The 25,565-nt window shown below is 46.3% G+C and overlaps 1 protein-coding gene across 1 annotated transcript in view; it reads right to left on the bottom strand.

Annotated features, from left to right (window-relative positions):
- The window catches only part of mmp28 (matrix metallopeptidase 28), a gene marked incomplete at both ends in the record, with an annotated part of 37,666 nt that overhangs the window by 5,334 nt on the left and 6,767 nt on the right, over positions 1-25,565 (bottom strand). The window contains 2 exons of the mRNA XM_084462042.1: positions 14,995-15,240; positions 15,805-16,026. Coding sequence (XP_084318168.1) covers positions 14,995-15,240; positions 15,805-16,026 — 468 coding nt within the window. The remainder of the gene's footprint in view (positions 1-14,994; positions 15,241-15,804; positions 16,027-25,565) is intronic.

Genomic DNA, 25,565 nt, shown 5'->3' with positions numbered 1-25,565 from the left:
CCCCACAACGTCATCAAACTTTTCTGCGTCCTCATCTCCACCAAAAACAAACGTGTTGAATACCTCCACAGCTTGCGGTCCAGCAATCGTCAGAAGCAGTGCAATCTTCCGGGCATCCGGCTTGTCATCCAGTCCGAGGGCTTGCATATACAACATGAAACGCTGCTTGAATGTCCTCCATTCGTAGTCAACGTTCCCAGTCCAGTTGACTGCATCGGATGGCTTCACCCCCTTCATCAGCGCAAAAACGCAAAAAAGCTCCCTCCGCCCGGACCACTCCTGGTAGGCTACCATGTAATGTTTCTTTCTTGAAACAAAGAAGCTTGGGTTCTGGTATAATACTTTAAGTTTATTGTGACACTGGGCAGAGGTTCACATCTCAAGTTGCAGTCTAGGCATCCCCAGGTGACACTCATTAGCAGGTAAATATACACACCCATGTAATCACTGTTACGGCCACTAGGTAGTGCCATGTGGAAAGTGCACGCATTAATAGCTATCACCACACACAGCAAGGCCCACACCGCTGACTGGATTAAATTTGAATCAGGGAAATCGTTATAAACTACAGTGTCTCCTCAATGGGAGACAACCAAGCTGGTGAGGAAAGCTGGCTCTGTTGTGGGGCAACAGCTGGACAGTCTGGAGACTGTGGTGGAGAGGAGGATGAGGGACAAACTGAAGTCTATCCTAGACAACCCCTCCCATCTCCTCTATGGCGAGCTGTGGCAGATGGGGAGCACCTTCAACCACAGGCTCATCCCACCCAGGTGCACTACGGAGCAGTTCAGACGGTCCTTTGAGCCAGCAGCCATCAGACTGTCCTACAGTGCCTCAGTGTTCCTGTGTATTCCTGAGTGTTGTGGATGTATGTATATTTGAGTACTATTATACATATTATACAGACTGTAGGCTATGTATGTATGTATGTATGTATGTATTCTATATTTAATGCATACTATATTTATTTATTGTAATTTAATTTAATCTATTATGTATATTTTCTATGTATATTCTTTATTCTGCTGTACTTTTCCACTGCTGAAACACCCAATATCCTCCACAGGGATTATTTTATTGATTGATTGATTTACTTACTTACTTACTTACTTACTTATATAAGTAAGTAAGTAAGTAGGTATCAGCCTCCAGAGTGCAAAGACAAATGGGACGTTTCTCCTACTGTACAGAAGTGATGTCAACATTCAAGTGGCCCTAAAAAAGAAATGGCTGACTTGCTCGATGCCAGACAAGAAACCCCTACAGTACTGAGAGTAAGCCAGGGAATAGGGGGAAGTACAGTATATCTGAGCAGATATTTGTCTAGGAGTGGATAACATCAGCATCCGCAAGCTGTGCTATCTATGTATACACAAACACAGGCCCCTCACTTCACACACAGCAGCCCTGTTCATAACATATAACTGGATAAGAATATTCAATAAAACCAATATCCAACATCAAAACTATAACATCAAGACTATAAAACAATACAAGTATGTATAAGAATTACAGCAGTCATAAGGCTCCCACACACTGCATCCTGGGGAGAGAACTGTCTGTGGTCATTGGTCAGATCTAGTGGTGTTCTAGAGACCAGGTCAGTGCTAGTGGTGTTCTAGAGACCAGGTCAGATCTAGTGGTGTTCTAGAGACCAGGTCAGATCTAGTGTTCTAGAGACCAGATCAGATCTAGTGGTGTTCTAGAGACCAGGTCAGTTCTAGTGGTGTTCTAGAGACCAGGTCAGTTCTAGTGGTGTTCTAGAGACCAGGTCAGATCTAGTGATGTTCTAGAGACCAGGTCAGATCTAGTGATGTTCTAGAGACCAGGTCAGATCTAGTGGTGTTCTAGAGACCAGGTCAGTTCTAGTGGTGTTCTAGAGACCAGGTCAGATCTAGTGATGTTCTAGAGACCAGGTCAGATCTAGTGCTTCTAGAGACCAGGTCAGATCTAGTAGTGTTCTAGAGACCAGGTCAGATCTAGTGTTCTAGAGACCAGGTCAGATCTAGTGGTGTTCTAGAGACCAGGTCAGATCTAGTGTTCTAGAGACCAGGTCAGATCTAGTGGTGTTCTAGAGACCAGGTCAGATCTAGTGTTCTAGAGACCAGGTCAGATCTAGTGTTATAGAGACCAGGTCAGATCTAGTGGTGTTCTAGAGACCAGGTCAGATCTAGTGGTGTTCTAGAGACCAGGTCAGATCTAGTGTTCTAGAGACCAGGTCAGATCTAGTGGTGTTCTAGAGACCAGGTCAGATCTATTGATGTTCTAGAGACCAGGTCAGATCTAGTGGTGTTCTAGAGACCAGGTCAGATCTAGTGGTGTTCTAGAGACCAGGTCAGATCTAGTGGTGTTCTAGAGACCAGGTCAGTTCTAGTGGTGTTCTAGAGACCAGGTCAGATCTAGTGCTTCTAGAGACCAGGTCAGATCTAGTGGTGTTCTAGAGACCAGGTCAGATCTAGTGGTGTTCTAGAGACCAGGTCAGACCTAATGATGTTCTAGAGACCAGGTCAGATCTAGTTTTCTAGAGACCAGGTCAGATCTAGTGTTATAGAGACCAGGTCAGATCTAGTGGTGTTCTAGAGACCAGGTCAGATCTAGTGGTGTTCTAGAGACCAGGTCAGATCTAGTGTTCTAGAGACCAGGTCAGATCTAGTGGTGTTCTAGAGACCAGGTCAGATCTATTGATGTTCTAGAGACCAGGTCAGATCTAGTGTTCTAGAGACCAGGTCAGATCTAGTGGTGTTCTAGAGACCAGGTCAGATCTAGTGGTGTTCTAGAGACCAGATCAGATCTAGTGGTGTTCTAGATACCAGGTCAGATCTAGTGTTCTAGAGACCAGGTCAGATATAGTGGTGTTCTAGAGACCAGGTCAGATCTGGTGGTGTTCTAGAGACCAGGTCAGATCTATTGATGTTCTAGAGACCAGGTCAGATCTAGTGTTCTAGAGACCAGGTCAGATCTAGTGGTGTTCTAGAGATCAGGTCAGATCTAGTGGTGTTCTAGAGACCAGGTCAGATCTAGTGTTCTAGAGACCAGGTCAGATCTAGTGGTGTTCTAGAGACCAGGTCAGATCTATTGATGTTCTAGAGACCAGGTCAGATCTAGTGTTCTAGAGACCAGGTCAGATCTAGTAGTATTCTAGAGACCAGGTCAGATCTAGTGTTCTAGAGACCAGGTCAGATCTAGTGGTGTTCTAGAGACCAGGTCAGATCTAGTGGTGTTCTAGAGACCAGGTCAGATCTAGTGGTGTTCTAGAGACCAGGTCAGATCTAGTGGTGTTCTAGAGACCAGGTCAGTTCTAGTGGTGTTCTAGAGACCAGGTCAGATCTAGTGATGTTCTAGAGACCAGGTCAGATCTAGTGCTTCTAGAGACCAGGTCAGATCTAGTGGTGTTCTAGAGACCAGGTCAGTTCTAGTGGTGTTCTAGAGACCAGGTCAGTTCTAGTGGTGTTCTAGAGACCAGGTCAGATCTAGTGATGTTCTAGAGACCAGGTCAGATCTAGTGTTCTAGAGACCAGGTCAGATCTAGTGTTCTAGAGACCAGGTCAGATCTAGTGGTGTTCTAGAGACCAGGTCAGATCTAGTGGTGTTCTAGAGACCAGGTCAGATCTAGTGGTGTTCTAGAGACCAGGTCAGATCTAGTGGTGTTCTAGAGACCAGGTCAGTTCTAGTGGTGTTCTAGAGACCAGGTCAGTTCTAGTGGTGTTCTAGAGACCAGGTCAGATCTAGTGATGTTCTAGAGACCAGGTCAGATCTAGTGCTTCTAGAGACCAGGTCAGATCTAGTGGTGTTCTAGAGACCAGGTCAGATCTAGTGGTGTTCTAGAGACCAGGTCAGACCTAATGATGTTCTAGAGACCAGGTCAGATCTAGTTTTCTAGAGACCAGGTCAGATCTAGTGTTATAGAGACCAGGTCAGATCTAGTGGTGTTCTAGAGACCAGGTCAGATCTAGTGGTGTTCCAGAGACCAGGTCAGATCTAGTGTTCTAGAAACCAGGTCAGATCTAGTGGTGTTCTAGAGACCAGGTCAGATCTATTGATGTTCTAGAGACCAGGTCAGATCTAGTGGTGTTCTAGAGACCAGGTCAGATCTAGTGGTGTTCTAGAGACCAGGTCAGATCTAGTGGTGTTCTAGAGACCAGATCAGATCTAGAGGTGTTCTAGAGACCAGGTCAGATCTAGTGTTCTAGAGACCAGGTCAGATCTAGTGGTGTTCTAGAGACCAGGTCAGATCTAGTGGTGTTCTAGAGACCAGGTCAGATCTATTGATGTTCTAGAGACCAGGTCAGATCTAGTGTTCTAGAGACCAGGTCAGATCTAGTGGTGTTCTAGAGACCAGGTCAGATCTAGTGGTGTTCTAGAGACCAGGTCAGATCTAGTGTTCTAGAGACCAGGTCAGATCTAGTGGTGTTCTAGAGACCAGGTCAGATCTATTGATGTTCTAGAGACCAGGTCAGATCTAGTGTTCTAGAGACCAGGTCAGATATAGTGGTGTTCTAGAGACCAGGTCAGATCTAGTGGTGTTCTAGAGACCAGGTCAGATCTAGTGTTCTAGAGACCAGGTCGGATCTAGTGTTCTATAGACCAGGTCAGTTCTAATGCTTCTAGAGACCAGGTCAGATCTAGTAGTGTTCTAGAGACCAGGTCAGATCTAGTGTTCTAGAGACAAGGTCAGATCTAGTGGTGTTCTAGAGACCAGGTCAGATCTAGTGTTCTATAGACCAGGTCAGTTCTAATGCTTCTATAGACCAGGTCAGATCTAGTGGTGTTCTAGAGACCAGGTCAGTTCTAGTGGTGTTCTAGAGACCAGGTCAGTTCTAGTGGTGTTCTAGAGACCAGGTCAGATCTAGTGGTGTTCTAGAGACCAGGTCAGTTCTAGTGGTGTTCTAGAGACCAGGTCAGATCTAGTGGTGTTCTAGAGACCAGGTCAGATCTAGTGATGTTCTAGAGACCAGGTCAGATCTAGTGCTTCTAGAGACCAGGTCAGATCTAGTGGTGTTCTAGAGACCAGGTCAGTTCTAGTGGTGTTCTAGAGACCAGGTCAGTTCTAGTGGTGTTCTAGAGACCAGGTCAGATCTAGTGATGTTCTAGAGACCAGGTCAGATCTAGTGTTCTAGAGACCAGGTCAGATCTAGTGTTCTAGAGACCAGGTCAGATCTAGTGGTGTTCTAGAGACCAGGTCAGATCTAGTGGTGTTCTAGAGACCAGGTCAGATCTAGTGGTGTTCTAGAGACCAGGTCAGATCTAGTGGTGTTCTAGAGACCAGGTCAGTTCTAGTGGTGTTCTAGAGACCAGGTCAGTTCTAGTGGTGTTCTAGAGACCAGGTCAGATCTAGTGATGTTCTAGAGACCAGGTCAGATCTAGTGCTTCTAGAGACCAGGTCAGATCTAGTGGTGTTCTAGAGACCAGGTCAGATCTAGTGGTGTTCTAGAGACCAGGTCAGATCTAGTGATGTTCTAGAGACCAGGTCAGATCTAGTGGTGTTCTAGAGACCAGGTCAGTTCTAGTGGTGTTCTAGAGACCAGGTCAGATCTAGTGATGTTCTAGAGACCAGGTCAGATCTAGTGCTTCTAGAGACCAGGTCAGATCTAGTAGTGTTCTAGAGACCAGGTCAGATCTAGTGTTCTAGAGACCAGGTCAGATCTAGTGGTGTTCTAGAGACCAGGTCAGATCTAGTGTTCTAGAGACCAGGTCAGATCTAGTGGTGTTCTAGAGACCAGGTCAGATCTAGTGTTCTAGAGACCAGGTCAGATCTAGTGTTATAGAGACCAGGTCAGATCTAGTGGTGTTCTAGAGACCAGGTCAGATCTAGTGGTGTTCTAGAGACCAGGTCAGATCTAGTGTTCTAGAGACCAGGTCAGATCTAGTGGTGTTCTAGAGACCAGGTCAGATCTATTGATGTTCTAGAGACCAGGTCAGATCTAGTGGTGTTCTAGAGACCAGGTCAGATCTAGTGGTGTTCTAGAGACCAGGTCAGATCTAGTGGTGTTCTAGAGACCAGGTCAGTTCTAGTGGTGTTCTAGAGACCAGGTCAGATCTAGTGCTTCTAGAGACCAGGTCAGATCTAGTGGTGTTCTAGAGACCAGGTCAGATCTAGTGGTGTTCTAGAGACCAGGTCAGACCTAATGATGTTCTAGAGACCAGGTCAGATCTAGTTTTCTAGAGACCAGGTCAGATCTAGTGTTATAGAGACCAGGTCAGATCTAGTGGTGTTCTAGAGACCAGGTCAGATCTAGTGGTGTTCTAGAGACCAGGTCAGATCTAGTGTTCTAGAGACCAGGTCAGATCTAGTGGTGTTCTAGAGACCAGGTCAGATCTATTGATGTTCTAGAGACCAGGTCAGATCTAGTGTTCTAGAGACCAGGTCAGATCTAGTGGTGTTCTAGAGACCAGGTCAGATCTAGTGGTGTTCTAGAGACCAGATCAGATCTAGTGGTGTTCTAGATACCAGGTCAGATCTAGTGTTCTAGAGACCAGGTCAGATATAGTGGTGTTCTAGAGACCAGGTCAGATCTGGTGGTGTTCTAGAGACCAGGTCAGATCTATTGATGTTCTAGAGACCAGGTCAGATCTAGTGTTCTAGAGACCAGGTCAGATCTAGTGGTGTTCTAGAGATCAGGTCAGATCTAGTGGTGTTCTAGAGACCAGGTCAGATCTAGTGTTCTAGAGACCAGGTCAGATCTAGTGGTGTTCTAGAGACCAGGTCAGATCTATTGATGTTCTAGAGACCAGGTCAGATCTAGTGTTCTAGAGACCAGGTCAGATCTAGTAGTATTCTAGAGACCAGGTCAGATCTAGTGTTCTAGAGACCAGGTCAGATCTAGTGGTGTTCTAGAGACCAGGTCAGATCTAGTGGTGTTCTAGAGACCAGGTCAGATCTAGTGGTGTTCTAGAGACCAGGTCAGATCTAGTGGTGTTCTAGAGACCAGGTCAGTTCTAGTGGTGTTCTAGAGACCAGGTCAGATCTAGTGATGTTCTAGAGACCAGGTCAGATCTAGTGCTTCTAGAGACCAGGTCAGATCTAGTGGTGTTCTAGAGACCAGGTCAGTTCTAGTGGTGTTCTAGAGACCAGGTCAGTTCTAGTGGTGTTCTAGAGACCAGGTCAGATCTAGTGATGTTCTAGAGACCAGGTCAGATCTAGTGTTCTAGAGACCAGGTCAGATCTAGTGTTCTAGAGACCAGGTCAGATCTAGTGGTGTTCTAGAGACCAGGTCAGATCTAGTGGTGTTCTAGAGACCAGGTCAGATCTAGTGGTGTTCTAGAGACCAGGTCAGATCTAGTGGTGTTCTAGAGACCAGGTCAGTTCTAGTGGTGTTCTAGAGACCAGGTCAGTTCTAGTGGTGTTCTAGAGACCAGGTCAGATCTAGTGATGTTCTAGAGACCAGGTCAGATCTAGTGCTTCTAGAGACCAGGTCAGATCTAGTGGTGTTCTAGAGACCAGGTCAGATCTAGTGGTGTTCTAGAGACCAGGTCAGACCTAATGATGTTCTAGAGACCAGGTCAGATCTAGTTTTCTAGAGACCAGGTCAGATCTAGTGTTATAGAGACCAGGTCAGATCTAGTGGTGTTCTAGAGACCAGGTCAGATCTAGTGGTGTTCCAGAGACCAGGTCAGATCTAGTGTTCTAGAAACCAGGTCAGATCTAGTGGTGTTCTAGAGACCAGGTCAGATCTATTGATGTTCTAGAGACCAGGTCAGATCTAGTGGTGTTCTAGAGACCAGGTCAGATCTAGTGGTGTTCTAGAGACCAGGTCAGATCTAGTGGTGTTCTAGAGACCAGATCAGATCTAGAGGTGTTCTAGAGACCAGGTCAGATCTAGTGTTCTAGAGACCAGGTCAGATCTAGTGGTGTTCTAGAGACCAGGTCAGATCTAGTGGTGTTCTAGAGACCAGGTCAGATCTATTGATGTTCTAGAGACCAGGTCAGATCTAGTGTTCTAGAGACCAGGTCAGATCTAGTGGTGTTCTAGAGACCAGGTCAGATCTAGTGGTGTTCTAGAGACCAGGTCAGATCTAGTGTTCTAGAGACCAGGTCAGATCTAGTGGTGTTCTAGAGACCAGGTCAGATCTATTGATGTTCTAGAGACCAGGTCAGATCTAGTGTTCTAGAGACCAGGTCAGATATAGTGGTGTTCTAGAGACCAGGTCAGATCTAGTGGTGTTCTAGAGACCAGGTCAGATCTAGTGTTCTAGAGACCAGGTCGGATCTAGTGTTCTATAGACCAGGTCAGTTCTAATGCTTCTAGAGACCAGGTCAGATCTAGTAGTGTTCTAGAGACCAGGTCAGATCTAGTGTTCTAGAGACAAGGTCAGATCTAGTGGTGTTCTAGAGACCAGGTCAGATCTAGTGTTCTATAGACCAGGTCAGTTCTAATGCTTCTATAGACCAGGTCAGATCTAGTGGTGTTCTAGAGACCAGGTCAGTTCTAGTGGTGTTCTAGAGACCAGGTCAGTTCTAGTGGTGTTCTAGAGACCAGGTCAGATCTAGTGGTGTTCTAGAGACCAGGTCAGTTCTAGTGGTGTTCTAGAGACCAGGTCAGATCTAGTGGTGTTCTAGAGACCAGGTCAGATCTAGTGATGTTCTAGAGACCAGGTCAGATCTAGTGCTTCTAGAGACCAGGTCAGATCTAGTGGTGTTCTAGAGACCAGGTCAGTTCTAGTGGTGTTCTAGAGACCAGGTCAGTTCTAGTGGTGTTCTAGAGACCAGGTCAGATCTAGTGATGTTCTAGAGACCAGGTCAGATCTAGTGTTCTAGAGACCAGGTCAGATCTAGTGTTCTAGAGACCAGGTCAGATCTAGTGGTGTTCTAGAGACCAGGTCAGATCTAGTGGTGTTCTAGAGACCAGGTCAGATCTAGTGGTGTTCTAGAGACCAGGTCAGATCTAGTGGTGTTCTAGAGACCAGGTCAGTTCTAGTGGTGTTCTAGAGACCAGGTCAGTTCTAGTGGTGTTCTAGAGACCAGGTCAGATCTAGTGATGTTCTAGAGACCAGGTCAGATCTAGTGCTTCTAGAGACCAGGTCAGATCTAGTGGTGTTCTAGAGACCAGGTCAGATCTAGTGGTGTTCTAGAGACCAGGTCAGACCTAATGATGTTCTAGAGACCAGGTCAGATCTAGTTTTCTAGAGACCAGGTCAGATCTAGTGTTATAGAGACCAGGTCAGATCTAGTGGTGTTCTAGAGACCAGGTCAGATCTAGTGGTGTTCCAGAGACCAGGTCAGATCTAGTGTTCTAGAAACCAGGTCAGATCTAGTGGTGTTCTAGAGACCAGGTCAGATCTATTGATGTTCTAGAGACCAGGTCAGATCTAGTGGTGTTCTAGAGACCAGGTCAGATCTAGTGGTGTTCTAGAGACCAGGTCAGATCTAGTGGTGTTCTAGAGACCAGATCAGATCTAGAGGTGTTCTAGAGACCAGGTCAGATCTAGTGTTCTAGAGACCAGGTCAGATCTAGTGGTGTTCTAGAGACCAGGTCAGATCTAGTGGTGTTCTAGAGACCAGGTCAGATCTATTGATGTTCTAGAGACCAGGTCAGATCTAGTGTTCTAGAGACCAGGTCAGATCTAGTGGTGTTCTAGAGACCAGGTCAGATCTAGTGGTGTTCTAGAGACCAGGTCAGATCTAGTGTTCTAGAGACCAGGTCAGATCTAGTGGTGTTCTAGAGACCAGGTCAGATCTATTGATGTTCTAGAGACCAGGTCAGATCTAGTGTTCTAGAGACCAGGTCAGATATAGTGGTGTTCTAGAGACCAGGTCAGATCTAGTGGTGTTCTAGAGACCAGGTCAGATCTAGTGTTCTAGAGACCAGGTCGGATCTAGTGTTCTATAGACCAGGTCAGTTCTAATGCTTCTAGAGACCAGGTCAGATCTAGTAGTGTTCTAGAGACCAGGTCAGATCTAGTGTTCTAGAGACAAGGTCAGATCTAGTGGTGTTCTAGAGACCAGGTCAGATCTAGTGTTCTATAGACCAGGTCAGTTCTAATGCTTCTATAGACCAGGTCAGATCTAGTGGTGTTCTAGAGACCAGGTCAGTTCTAGTGGTGTTCTAGAGACCAGGTCAGTTCTAGTGGTGTTCTAGAGACCAGGTCAGATCTAGTGGTGTTCTAGAGACCAGGTCAGTTCTAGTGGTGTTCTAGAGACCAGGTCAGTTCTAGTGGTGTTCTAGAGACCAGGTCAGATCTAGTGATGTTCTAGAGACCAGGTCAGATCTAGTGCTTCTAGAGACCAGGTCAGATCTAGTGGTGTTCTAGAGACCAGGTCAGATCTAATGATGTTCTAGAGACCAGGTCAGATCTAGTTTTCTAGAGACCAGGTCAGATCTAGTGTTATAGAGACCAGGTCAGATCTAGTGGTGTTCTAGAGACCAGGTCAGATCTAGTGGTGTTCTAGAGACCAGGTCAGATCTATTGATGTTCTAGAGACCAGGTCAGATCTAGTGGTGTTCTAGAGACCAGGTCAGATCTAGTGGTGTTCTAGAGCCCAGGTCAGATCTAGTGGTGTTCTAGAGACCAGGTCAGATCTAGTGGTGTTCTAGAGCCCAGGTCAGATCTATTGATGTTCGCTCTGTACTCTTACTCACACATGACTTTCTCTTTCACACGCAGAGTGTACAGAACGCACCACTGTAAACAGGGAGTCGTAATGCCACAGTCATCCACATGGGGAGCAGTACTCCTTTAGAGTTCAGAAAACATCTGGGACTTGGTACAGCTACAAGATTCAATTTAGTTGGATTCCACGTTCCAAGAGGAATCCAGGTAGGACTGTTCCATCGCCACACAGACATTCCTGCATAAACGCCTGAGGAGGATTAATGTAGAGAGACACCTCGCTACACAGCATGTGGAAACCTGCCTTCCACGTGCCAGGAGGGAGAGGAAAACCACCAGCATTATATACTCCATGTTTTACCTTATAAAGACAGTATTATTCCATGTTTTTTATTATAAAGACAGTATTACTCCATGTTTACCTTAAAAACATGGAGTAATACTGTCTTTATAATAAAAAACATGGAGTAATACTGTCTTTATATTATAAAGACAGTATTACTCCATGTGTTACCTTACAAAGACAGTATTACTTCATGTCTACCTTATAAAGACATATTACTCCATGTGTTACCTTATAAAGACAGTATTACTCCATGTGTTACCTTATAAAGACAGTATTACTTCATGTTTACCTTATGACGACAGTATTACTCCCATGTATTACCTTATAAAGACAGTATTACTCCATGTTTTACCTCATAAAGACAGTGTTACTCATCATTAGGTCATCCACAGACAGGCCTCCCATCTTTGTCTCCTATTATCCCAGTCCACCATACACCTGGCAATCTCATCGGTGGTCCATCTTGATTATATCCAATAATGTTTTAATAGGACTTCCTTGCGACTTGTGTCCGTGCCATGGAGATGGCTACCATAACACCAGCTTGCTGACCAGAAGCTCACGGTGTCTATAGCAGTGCCCAGCCAGCCTCTTTTTCCTTGCTGCTCTCTTCCCACTCACCCGTGGCCTCTCTCCGTACAGATCTTCAATACTGACATGCGCGTTATGACTTATGTCCAGTGCTGCATGTAGCATTCTGGTGTAGCATCCGCCCAGCGACCTCTGCAGGGAGTGGCTCAGGGTCCAGCACTCACAGCCATACAGGAGAACGGTCTCCACAGTGGCGTCGAAGAAGTGGAGCTTAGTTTCACAGGGGAGTTTGGATTTCCACACGTTTCTCATGCCGTTTACAGCTCTCCACGTGAGCGCCTTCCTCACTTTGAGGTCCTGTTCTGTTGAGTTGACCCAAGAGCCTGGGTATTTGAGGTCCTCAACCTCCTTCAGAGCAGTACCTTCAGCTGTCACTAGGGGCAGATGTTCCAGGGTGTTATAGGTGATGACCTCAGTTTTCTTGGCGTTCTGTCCAAGACCCACCTTGGCACTTTATTTTTCCCCTCTGGTCAGGAGCTCTTGTGCTTTCCTCACGTGGTTAGATATCAAGCTGATGTCGTCGGCGTAGTCCAGGTCTGTTAGGACTACAGCAGGATACCTTCTCAACCTGCTAGGTGTTATAGTGAAGCTGAGATCCTCCTCTCTTCCTTGGACTCTTCCTCTACTCCACGTGTAACCTTAAGACAGTATTACTCATTACATTACATTAGTCATTTAGCTGACACTTTTATCCAAAGCAACTTACAATAATTGCATTTAACGTAGGAAAAGCCAATGTAATACTACTAGCCAGAACTGACAAGTGCATCTCTTTTCTAAAATAAGTGACTAAGAGCATAATCTAGTGCTGAAGGCAAAGTGCAAGAATAGCAATCTAAAATACAATAGGTGCTTAAGAGGGAGGATGTTAGTTGTACTTCTTGAAGAGGTGAGTTTTGAGCCTGCAACGAAAGATGGGCAGCGACTCTGCTGTCCTGATGTCAGCGGGCAGTTCGTTCCACCACTGCGGGGCCAGGACAGAGAAGAGCCGTGACCGTGTCGATCGACCGCAGGGGCCTCGGAGTGAAGGTGCAACCCGAGGTAGCAGAGCGTAGCGATCAGGAGGGTGTATAGGTTATGACCATGGCCTGGAGATAGGAGGGGGCTATTCCTTTAATTTCCCTGTAGCCTAGTGCCAGAGTTTTCAACTGGATGCGAGCCGCTACAGGGAGACAGTGTAGGGAACGGAGAAAGGAAGTTGTGTGGGAGAACTTGGGGTGGTTGAACACCAGGCGAGCGGCGGTTTTCCGAACAAGTTCCAGGGGTTTAATGGCTCATGCCAGGGCCCCAGCAAGGAGGGAGTTGCAGTAGTCCAGGCGGGAGATGACCAGGGCCTGGATGAGCACCTGTGCCGTTTCGTCAGTGAGGAAAGGGTGAATCCTCCTGATGTTGTAGAGCAGGAATCGGCAGGAGCATGTGAAGGATGTGATTTGTGCGGAGAATGACAGTTGGTCATCCAGGGTCACACCCAGATTCCTTGCAGTCCGGGTCAGTGTCACCACTGGTCAATGGTGATGGCCAGGTCCTGGTGCGGGAAGCCCTTCCCCGGGAGGAACAGCAGCTCAGAGTATTACTCCATGTTTTACGTTATAAAGACAGTATTACTCCATGTTTTACGTTATAAAGACAGTATTACTCCATGTGTTAAAGTAGTTTAGCTCAAATGTCGCTTTGTCCTCAATGAAACCGATCGGTACACACCAACATTTAACCGATCCGTGCAGTAGTAAGCTAGCTCCTTTTTCCTCTGTGCGCGCACCCCCTTTATAATGGAGGTCTATGGGCCTCTGCTAAAAACTATGATAAACATGCATTTTCAAGGCAGGAAGCGCAGGGTGTGATCTTGCTATGACAGCGGTGTTCCCCTTTATCTCATAAAGACAGCATTACTCCATGTGTTCCCTTATAAAGACAGTATTACTCAATGTGTTCCCTTATAAAGACAGTATTACTCAATGTGTTCCCTTATAAAGACAGTATTACTCAATGTGTTACCTTATAAAGACAGTATTACTCCATGTTTACCTTATCAAGAAAGTACTACTCCATGTGTTATCTTATAAAGACAGTATTACTCCATGTGTTACCTTATAAAGACAGTATAACTCCATGTGTTACCTTATAAAGACAGTATTACTCCATGTGTTACCTTATAAAGACAGTATTACTCCATGTGTTACCTTATAAAGACAGTATTACCCCATGTGTTACCTTATAAAGACAGTATTACTCCATGTTTTACCTAATAAAGACAGTATTACTCCATGTTTTACCTTACAAAGACAGTATTACTCCATGTTTTACCTTATAAAGACCCTACAGCCTCTCAGGCTCCACCCTACAGCCTCTCAGGCTCCACCCTACAGCCTCTCAGGCTCCACCCTACAGCCTCTCAGGCTCCACCCTGCAGATACAGGCCCCCAGGCTCCACCCTACAGCCTCTCAGGCGCCACCCTACAGCCCCCCAGGCTCCACCCTACAGCCCCCCAGGCTCCACCCTGCAGCCTCTCAGGCTCCACCCTACAGCCTCTCAGGCTCCACCCTACAGCCCCCCAGGCTCCACCCTGCAGCCTCTCAGGCTCCACCCTACAGCCCCCCAGGCTCCACCCTACAGCCCCCCAGGCTCCACCCTGGCCCCCCTCTCTCTAACCAGTAGAGGAGGAGGAATGGAGTGAAGCCTGTTCCTCTCAAGATAACATTCGCACACAAAAAAAACTGTTTTTTTTTTTTTTAACTTAATATGGTGGACAATGATTTCACGCTCAAACAACTTGAGATTCGACGGCCAAATCATCACCATGTTTTTATGTCGAGCAAAGTCAAGACATGGTGTGTTCCACCTCTTCTACCATTCTTTTTTATTTAATATTAAATAGGAATGGGACGGTTTACGATTTAAACTGGGCATGTTTTTTTGTTTTTTTTACTAAAACGGGTTCAGAGTACAGTAGTACAGTTTGAGTATGCCACAACAAAGTCGTCGTAACACAACATACAAAGTATTTCACTTTATTATGTTTTTAGGCAAGAAAGTAACCATGTAGATTTCCAATATGTGGTCAGTTTCACAGCCGTGCTCTAGGCTGGCTACTCCAGCTCACACAGACCACAGACGCACCAGGCTGTTCTGCCCAAGCTGCTTTGCTGAAGATGGTTTTGAAGCGGCGTCTCTATCAATGCGTCTGGGTGTGATCAGCCCCTCAGGCTGTCTGTGGTAGATTCATCACCATGTAGGCAACATCTGTGTAACTATTTATATACATTAATCTCCTTTTAATCATGTATCTCTTATGAAGTATTTAGCCCATGTTTACTGCTCTGTATATGTTCTTAGCCAATAGACAAACATTTTCCAGGAGCTTCCAGTTTTTTTCTTCCCTCTGGAATATGTAGGGCTGGGACCTATGCCCCCCTCCCCATTGCTCTCTGTAAAGTGCATTGTGTTGCCTCTGTGTATGAAATGCGCTGTACAAATAAAATTTGTTTTGATTTGATCCCCGGGGACTCACCGTAGAGCAGCTGCACGGCCGCCACGTCGTCCCAGCTGGGGAGCAGCGCCCGGCCCAGCCGCCGGTAGTACGGAGACATGAGGGCGTGGCGCACCGGGGAGTGCTCCAGCCCCAGGGTGTGGCCGATCTCGTGGGCCAGCACCATGAACAGGTTGTGGCCCTTGTGACCGTCCAGGGTCCACCTCTCGGCCATGTCGAAGTGGGCCTCCCCGCGGCAGGGGAAGAAGGCGTGGGCTAGAGCGCCCCCTGCAGGCCGGCGGGAGGTCAGAGAGAGAGAGAGAGACAGGAGAGAGAGAGAGAGAGAGAGACAGGAGAGAGAGAGAGAGAGAGAGAGAACTGGTGAGCCGTCATGCTGTATGGACACTGTTCAGTTTTGTCAGGATTTCATTTTCACTTCAAAGCCTGCGGTATATTTGTGTTTAGTTACTGCGTTACTGCGTTACTGCGTTACTGCGTACTGCGGTACAAAAGATGGCCACATTCCATGTAGAGACAGATATTGAGTAGTAGAGCCAGATATGGAGTAGTAGAGCCAGATATGGAGTAGTAGAGAGACAAATATGGAGTAGTAGAGCCAGATATAGAGTAGTAGAGAGACAGATATGGACTAGTAGAGACAGATATGGACTAGTAGAGAGAGAGATATGGACTAGTGGAAACAGATATGGAGTAGTAGAGACAGATATGGACTAGTAGAGATAGAGATATGGACTAGTAGAGACAGATATGGAGTAGTAGAGACAGATAGGGAGTAGTAGAGACAGATATGGAGTACTGGAGATGCGTAATGTGCTGGTACTGGGTCCTGACCAGGGCCGTCGAAGGCATTGTTGGCCCCGTCGTTGTGCTCTCCCTCGTAGAAGGCCAGGCGGATGTCCGTGGGGCCCTCAGGGACCTCCTGGAAGACAAGGCCCGACACGTTGCTCCACAACTGGAAGGCAGCGCGCACCGCCAGCCCAACGGGCCCCGGCGACAGGTGGCGAGGCCAGTTCAACATCCGGTACGTCAGGTGCCGCTTGTACCACTTCTCCCCTGCTGGGAGGGAGGGAGAGAGAGAGAGAGAGAGAGAGGAGGGGGGGGGAGGGATAGAGAGAGGGAGAGAGAGGACAGAGGGAGAGAGAAAGAGAGAGAGAGCGCAGTCTGACTCAACAGATGTAGGTTTTGGGGATAAGCCATGTCATTTGTTTATTACTGCCCAATCAGTGGGGACGGAAGATTTTCCTGGCCCAATCAGATTCAATTCAGACTACGCGAAACAACAACAACCTAGCAACCACTCCGCCCAAAACTGATTGGTTTAAAGAAATACAGAATTGTGTTCAAGTATCTCCGAGTGGTAATGAGTCCAGCCAGACCTTTCCCAACGCTGGCACAGCGTAAATGAACTGTGGAGATAGTTCTGGTTATGTAGAAGTGTGGAGGTAGGTCTGGCTATGTAGAAGTGTGGAGGTAGGTCTGGTTATGTAGGAGTGTGGAGATAGGTCTGGCTATGTAGAAGTGTGGAGGTAGGTCTGGTTATTTAGAAGTATGGAGATAGTTCTGATTATGTAGAAGTGTTGAGATAGTTCTGGCTATGTAGAAGTGTGGAGGTAGGTCTGGCTATGTAGAAGTGTGGAGGAGGTAGGTCTGGTTATGCAAGACTAGATAGAGAGAGAGAGAGAGAGAGAGAGAGAGAGAGAGAGAGAGAGAGAGAGAGAGAGAGAGAGAGAAGAAACAGCTAGGAGCAGCAAAAACATGTCAATGTCCACTGAATTTCACTTCAGGCATACATACATCTTTCAATGCACATGTTCAAGCTTGTCCAGTGAGGCTACACAGTGAGACGACAGCACAGGGGCCTCCTAAAGAGCGTCTGTAAAAATGCCAGGATGTGAACCGTGCAAGCTCACACTGCTGTGTTTACATGGTGCACTAAACAATTTGCTTTAACACATGTCCGTGGTTCGACATAATAACATACTGTAGGCGCCCCGAACATCAAACTCACACTTTGTTGGGAACACGCTCTTTTTAATTTCTTCTTTACAGAACTATAATCCCTCCTTCCATAGGATTACACACAGTAACGCAGCAGTCTATAAAACACTAAAGAAAACCAAACCACGCCACAGCATGTGCACCAACAACCAACCAGACCACAGCATGCGCACCAACAACCAACCAGACGCTAAGATCCTGGCAGCCCTTCTTCTAAGCCCTTCTTTTTGCTCGTATCGCCGCACTCACGGCCACAGGAAGCTCAGGGGCTCGAAAGACAAACAGCAATATTTAAGAAAGAAACGTTTCTGCACGCTTAGGTCACATGTCAGTTTGGGCTGCCCCTGATGAAGGTCACATGTCAGTTTGGGCTGCTCCTGATGAGGGTCACATGTCAGTTTGGGCTGCCCCTGATGAAGGCCGTGTGGCCGAAAGATTGGCATGACAATTAAAACCTGAAACTGTGAAAAGCTCTTTTAAGGGGGGGTTGATTGAGCGGAGCCAGATGGACTGAGCTGCTCTGAGACCCAGAGGCCCAACGTGGAGGTGAGACCCAGAGGCCCAGCGTGGAGGTGAGACCCAGAGGCCCAGCGTGGAGGTGAGACCCAGAGGCCCAGCGTGGAGGTGAGACCTTGAAGCCCAGCGTGGAGATGAGACCCAAAGGCCCAGCGTGGAGGTGAGACCCAGAGCAGGGTGGCGGAGAGACGTGACCAGCAGGCCTCCGCAGACGCCTGGACGTGGCCAGAGGACCAGCGGCCCCCTCAACCCTCTCCATCCTGGACCAGCTCCCCCTCAACCCTCTCCATCCTGGACCAGCTCCACCCTCAACCCTCTCCATCCTGGTCCAGCTCCCCCTCAACCCTCTCCATCCTGGACCAGCTCCACCCTCAACCCTCTCCATCCTGGACCAGCTCCCTCTCAACCCTCTCCAGCCTGGACCAGCTCCACCCTCAACCCTCTCCATCCTGGACCAGCTCCCTCTCAACCCTCTCCATCCTGGACCAGCGCCCCCTCAACCCTCTCCATCCTGGACCAGCTCCCTCTCAACCCTCTCCATCCTGGACCAGCGCCCCCTCAACCCTCTCCATCCTGGACCAGCTCCCTCTCAACCCTCTCCATCCTGGACCAGCGCCCCCTCAACCCTCTCCATCCTGGACCAGCGCCCCCTCAACCCTCTCCATCCTGGACCAGCGCCCCCTCAACCCTCTCCATCCTGGACCTCAACCCTCTCCATCCTGGAGATCCTGGAGATAGGGAGGCAGACGAGACGCGGGGCAGGAGGTCGTGGAACTGTACCCTCGGGATGTCTGCAGCAAGCACACACACCGTGCGCAGTGTGGATACGGTGTGTGTGTGAGTGTGAGAGTGTGTGTGTGTGTGTGTGTGTGAATGTGTGTGTGCGTGTGTGTGCGTGTGTGTGTGTGTGTTTATGCATGCGTGCATGTTTGTGTGTGTATGTGTATATGTGTGAGTGTGTGTGTGTACATGTGTGTAGGTGTGTGTACGTGTGTTAGTGGGTGTGCATGTGTTAGTATGTGTACGTGTGTTAGTGTGTGTGTGTGTATATGTGTGTACGTGTGTGTGTGTGTACATGTGTGTACGTGTGTTAGTGTGTGTGTGTATGGGGGGTGAAATGTGCCATTTCTTACCGCACGGAGCGAACTGAGCTGCATACGGAGCTGACAAACGTACGCACGTACGTGAGTGAAATCCATTCGACTCCCATTGTATTTGATAGGAGGACTGACGTGACTCACGACATTTTGTCCTAGCGACGGCGGCGGCCTGAAGTAAGTCAGCAATGTGTGCATGGGTCGCGGCATTCGCGTGGCTCTCGTTAGCTCCCGTAATTATGGCCCGTGTGGATTTGCTAACTGAGAAGACAAACCTGACGAACGTCGCTACTTGACCACGAGTGGTATTGCGAACGTAGCTGACGTCGCTACTTGACCACGAGTGGTATTGCGAACGTAGCTGACGTCGCTACTTGACCACGAGTGGTATTGAGGAACGTCGCCTTCACCATCAGGTTACTTAAGCTGCTAGTTGTCTTGTTAGCTCTGATATGGCTAGCCAGCCTCCGTCCAGTGAGATCAGTGATATGACAACTTAACGTTAGATTATTGAGCCTAAATAATAGCAGGCTACTAACAGATAACCTGGTTAATATATGTTATTATTCCTACTATTGTGCTTACTGTGTGTTGCTGACAAGATAAATTATGTTATATTATTATTGCCACCGTCATTTGGCTTAGCTTATGTTCTCCAGCCACGCCAAGTGCTGTGGTAGTAGCTAACTCACTGGTGTTATATTTATTTACATTGTCCCTGAATCCTGTCTAATATCTCTCCATCTGTGTTATGCACCATGGGCCGAAAGAAAATTCGTAGTATATTGTGAAGTAGGCTCCTTGGCAAAATAAATGTTTTTTGATCCTGATAGCCCAGTAGGCTTTCTGTCAGCCTCTTATGTCATAACCTGCTGTTTTTATTATTATTTCGTTTTACACTACATTTTATCTATATCCTATGTGTGTAGCCTAGTTGTGGCCTATATTATTCGTTTTTATGTAACGAAATACATTAAATAAATGATGGTGCAGGAATGCAATGGTGCGGCGCAGCACACAAACAGGCAAATCATTCGACATAGTAAAATAATAACAACAACAATAACAATTAGGCTACAGATATAAAGGGACCTAAAGGGCAAAGGCAATGTTTTCTGTGCACTAAAGTAAGCTTAGGCTAGGCCTAACACGTTATACATACTGTATATAGCCTACCAGAAGTTTAGTGCCGTGCATTTATTAATCGGATAGCCTTTGTCTATAGGCGTATTTGACAGTCCTGGAAAAAGCCCTGATAGCCTACCAAAATGAAAAGAAAATCATTAGTGGCCGCTGTTGTCTGTATTTTGTTATTGTATTTTGTGGCCTGTGTGTAGTTGTAGCCATACTTATTATTCCTACAATGAAGTAGGCTACACCACCACCATTTAAGATTCAATCTCTGGTCTGAATGGGTAGGCTATGTATGGAAACATACTTTTTGGCGCGATCAGCTACAGCTCTCTAATCCAACTTGAACTTGTCTTTTTACAGTTTACTGAGTCTTTGTACAATAAAGCAATGGTTGCTATGGTTATGAAAAAGCGCACTTATGCCAGGGTATATGGTGCGTTCGTTTAGGCTATAACTGGGAGGTGCAGGGTATATGGTGCGTTCGTTTATAACTGGGAGGTGGCAAATTGAACTCGCACTTCCTCGTCGCAAATTCGGATATGTTTCTCAGCCCCCAGTTGCCGGCTGATGTCAATATCATATCATATCATCATCATATCATTCGCTATAGCTGGAATGCACACAGGTCGGAGGGAGGTATTTTGCCACTTGCGACTTGCCACGTCCGACCACAAACGAACGTAGCCTACCATTAAACAGCAACTACAGAAATGTAGGTTAGCCTACATGGATGCAAAGCATTAACGAGCAAAAAAGGAACTACTGGTCTCGCCGTCTCACTTGTAAAGTCGGGATAGCCACGTTAACTGACGGCGACGACGTGTTTACTCAGCTACTTTAGGGAATACAGTAGGACCCCACTCATCCGAACATAAGAGATCCGAACCTCCCGGTCTACCGGTAGAAAAGCCCACCAGCTATCTGGTTACTGGTGGGCTTTTCATTACAGTACTGTACCCTACTGTGAATAAAAACAGAACTGTATGTAGACCTACATTTTGCTTGTAGGCTGTAGTCTACTGTCACGTTTCATTTCTTCTAATGTCGAGCGCAAAACGCAAACGAGTCTGCTGCGCGAGAGCTGCATTCCTTGGTAGCCAGAAAGCTGACAACTAGCGCGTCAGCAACCTGAAGCAGAGGAGCATCGAGTCATTTTTCGTTCCCAGTTAATGGACTTCAGGAACACAGACGTGTTGTAAGCATGTAGATTAGCCTACTAGACCTACTGTATTTGTTAAATAATAGTCTACAGCCTAGGCCACGTTAGTCTACATCTGTTGTTTTAGAGACTTTCTTTTAGGCTACAATAGCCTAAGACGCGACAACTTGTCTGTCATTTCATTTATTTATTTATTGATTACCATTTGCTCTAATTGTTCTAATGTTGGGTTGTTTTAGGCTATACCATGTTGTTCTGCGAATACAGTAGCCTATCGATACAGCGTAAGCCTCATTTGAGAATAAAGTACTGTATTTGATCAAAGCACGCACTCAAGTGGAAATTCGGTTATTTTATTATAGGCTACCGGCCTATATGAGTTTCGTTGGCTATTTGATTGCAATTTTGATGCATTTTCACAAGTAATTAAGGGTATTTATTGGTCTATTATGAGTCTATATGAAACAAGTATACCACTTATTGAATTTGGTGCATTTTAACATATGTTCCAGTCATCCGGACATTTCAGAGATACAAACGACCTGCGGTCCCGTTGGGTTCGGATGAGTGGGGTCCTACTGTAGCACAAGTGCTCACGTAGCGACGTTAGCTACGTATGCGAATAGCACACGTGCTCAAGTAGCGACGTTAGCTACGTATGCGAATAGCACACGTGCTCAAGTACCCCCGGCCCTGACGAGCGTTTGCTGGGTTAGCTACGTTAGTGAATAGCACACGTGGTCACGTGGGGACGTTCGTCACGTGTGTCTGCTCAGTTAGCAAATAAGTGGCACTTTCCACCCCCCATATGTGTGTACGTGTGTTAGTGTGTGTGTGTACATGTGTGTACGTGTGTGTTAGTGTGTGTGCGTGTGTTTGTGTGTGTGTGTGTGTGTACATGTGTGTACGTGTGTTAGTGTGTGTGCGTGTGTGTGTGTACATGTGTGTACGTGTGTGTTAGTGTGTGTGCGTGTGTATGGGGGGTGAAATGTGCCATTTCTTACCGCACGGAGCGAACTGAGCTGCATACGGAGCTGACAAACGTACGCCACGTACGTGAGTGAAATCCATTCGACTCCCATTGTATTTGATAGGAGGACTGACGTGACTCACGACGTTTTGTCCTAGCGACGGCGGCGGCCTTAAGTAAGTCAGCAATGTGTGCATTGGTCGCGGCATTCGCGTGGCTCACGTTAGCTCACGTAATTATGGCCCGTGTGGATTTGCTAACTGAGAAGACAAACCTGACGAACGTCGCTACTTGCCCACGCGTGGTATTGCAAACGTAGCTAACGTCGCTACTTGCCCACGCGTGGTATTGCGAACGTAGCTAACGTCGCTACTTGCCCACGCGTGGTATTGAGGAACGTCGCCGTCACCATCATTAGGTTACTTAAGCTGCTAGTTCTCTTGTTAGCTCTGATATGGCTAGCCAGCCTCTGTCCAGTGAGATCACTGATATGACAACTTAACGTTAGATTATTGAGCCTAAATAATAGCAGGCTACTAACAGATAACCTGGTTAATATATGTTATTATTCCTACTATTGTGCTTACTGTGTGTTGCTGACAAGATAAATTATGTTATATTATTATTGCCACCGTCATTTGGCTTAGCTTATGTTCTCCAGCCACGCCAAGTGCTGTGGTAGTAGCTAACTCACTGGTGTTATATTTATTTACATTGTCCCTGCATCCTGACTAATATGTCTCCATCTGTGTTATGCACCATGGGCCGAAAGAAAATTCGTAGTATATTGTGAAGTAGGCTCATTGGCAAAATAAATGTTTTTTGAAAACATTTTTTTTTGCCTGCTATCTGGTTACTGGTGGGCTTTTCATTACAGTACTGTACCCTACTGTGAAAAAAACAGAACTGTATGTAGACCTACATGTTGCGTGTAGGCTGTAGCCTACTGTCACTTTTCATTTCTTTGTTACTCTAATGTCGAGCGCAAAACGCAAACGAGTCTGCTGCGCGAGAGCTGCATTCCTTGGTAGCCAGAAAGCGCGTCAGCAACCTGAAGCAGAGGAGCATCGAGTCATTTTTCGTTCCCAGTTAATGGACTTCAGGAACACAGACGTGTTGTGAGCATGTAGATTAGCCTACTAGGCCTACTGTATTTGTTAAATTATAGCCTACAGCCTAGGCCACGTTAGCCTACATCTGTTGTTTTAGAGACTTTCTTTTAGACTACAATAGCCTAAGACACGACAACTTGTCTGTCATTTCATTTATTTATTTATTGATTATCATTTGCTCTAATTGTTCTAATGTTGGGTTGTTTTTAGGCTATACCATGTTGTTCTGCGAATACAGTAGCCTATCGATGCAGCGTAAGCCTCATTTGAGAATAAAGTACTGTATTTGATCAAAGCACGCACTCAAGTGGAAATTCGGTTATTTTATTATAGGCTACTGTAGGTCTATTATAGGCTAGGCTATATGAGTTTAGTTGGCTATTTGATTGCAATTTTGATGCATTTTCACAAGTAATTAAGGGTATTTATTGGTCTATTATGAGTCTATATGAAACAAGTATACCACTTATTGAATTTGGTGCATTTTAACATATGTTCCAGTCATCCGGACATTTCAGAGATACGAACGACCTGCGGTCCCGTTGGGTTCGGATGAGTGGGGTTCTACTGTAGCACAAGTGCTCACGTAGCGACGTTAGCTACGTACGCGAATAGCACACGTGCTCAAGTAGCGACGTTAGCTACGTACGCGAATAGCACATGTGCTCAAGTACCCCCGGCCCTGACGAGCGTTTGCTGGGTTAGCTACGTTAGTGAATAGCACACGTGGTCATGTGGGGACGTTCGTCACGTGTGTCTGCTCAGTTAGCAAATAAGTGGCACTTTCCACCCCCCATACGTGTGTACGTGTGTGTGCGTGTGTTAGTGTGTGTACGTGTGTACGTGTGTGTGCGTGTGTACATGTGTGTACGTGTGTGTTAGTGTGTGTGCGTGTGTCCGTGTGTGTGCGTGTGTTAGTGTGTGTACGTGTGTACGTGTGTGTGCGTGTGTACATGTGTGTACGTGTGTGTACGTGTGTGTTAGTGTGTGTGCGCGTGTTAGTGTGTGTGTGTGTTAGTGTGTGTGTGTGTGTACGTGTATGGGGGGTGAAATGTGCCATTTCTTACCGCACGGAGCGAACTGAGCTGCATACGGAGCTGACAAACGTACGTGTTTACGTGAGTGAAATCCATTCGACTCCCATTGTATTTGATAGGAGGACTGACATGACTCAAGACATTTTGTCCTAGCGACGGCGGCGGCCTGAAGTAAGTCAGCAATGTGTGCATTGGTCGCGGCATTCGCGTGGCTCACGTTAGCTCACGTAATTATGGCCCGTGTGGATTTGCTAACTGAGAAGACAAACCTGACGAACGTCGCTACTTGCCCACGCGTGGTATTGCGAACGTAGCTAACGTCGCTACTTGCCCACGGGTGGTATTGAGGAACGTCGCCGTCACCATCATTAGGTTACTTAAGCTGCTAGTTCTCTTGTTAGCTCTGATATGGCTAGCCAGCCTCTGTCCAGTGAGATCAGTGATATGACAACTTAACGTTAGATTATTGAGCCTAAATAATAGCAGGCTACTATCAGATAACCTGGTTAATATATGTTATTATTCCTACTATTGTGCTTACTGTGTGTTGCTGACAAGATAAATTATGTTATATTATTATTGCCACCGTCATTTGGCTTAGCTTATGTTCTCCAGCCACGCCAAGTGCTGTGGTAGTAGCTAACTCACTGGTGTTATATTTATTTACATTGTCCCTGCATCCTGTCTAATATGTCTCCATCTGTGTTATGCACCATGGGCCGAAAGAAAATTCGTAGTATATTGTGAAGTAGGCTCCTTGGCAAAATAAATGTTTTTCGATCCTGATAGCCCAGTAGGCTTTCTGTCAGCCTCTTATGTCATAATCTGGCTCATAGGGAATAATATGGTATAAAAGTCTTTGATTCAAGTTAAGAATCAGATTTTTTTAACTAAAGAGTAACCTATACAAAATAAACAATAAGTAAAAATATCAAAAATGCCGCCACAAAACCAAAGGCCAAAAAGTGTATTGTTCAGTATGACTACTTGTCAACCATAGGGCTGTCACGGTTAGGAATTATCCTGAGCTTCAAATTGATAGATTTCAACCGCGGTCTGCGTTTTACGCTGTTTTTTTTATTATTTCGTTTTACACTACATTTTATCTATATCCTATGTGTGTAGCCTAGTTGTGGCCTATATTATTCGTTTTTATCTAACGAAATACATTAAATAAATGATGGTGCAGGGATGCAATGGTGCGCGCAGCACACAAACAGGCAAATCATTCGACATAGTAAAATAATAACAACAACAATAACAATTAGGCTACAGATATAAAGGGACCTAAAGGGCAAAGGCAATGTTTTCTGTGCACTAAAGTAAGCTTAGGCTAGGCCTAACACGTTATACATACTGTATATACCAGAAGTTTAGTGCCGTGCATTTATTAATCGGATAGCCTTTGTCTATAGGCGTATTTGACAGTCCTGGAAAAAGCCCTGATAGCCTACCAAAATGAAAAGAAAATCATTAGTGGCCGCTGTTGTCTGTATTTTGTTATTGTATTTTGTGGCCTGTGTGTAGTTGTAGCCATACTTATTATTCCTACAATGAAGTAGGCTACAC

This window comes from Borostomias antarcticus (assembly GCF_949987555.1).
Source record: "Borostomias antarcticus genome assembly, chromosome: 1".
NCBI classification, from domain to species: Eukaryota; Metazoa; Chordata; class Actinopteri; order Stomiiformes; family Stomiidae; genus Borostomias; species Borostomias antarcticus.
This window is presented reverse-complemented; position numbering and strand designations above follow the sequence as displayed.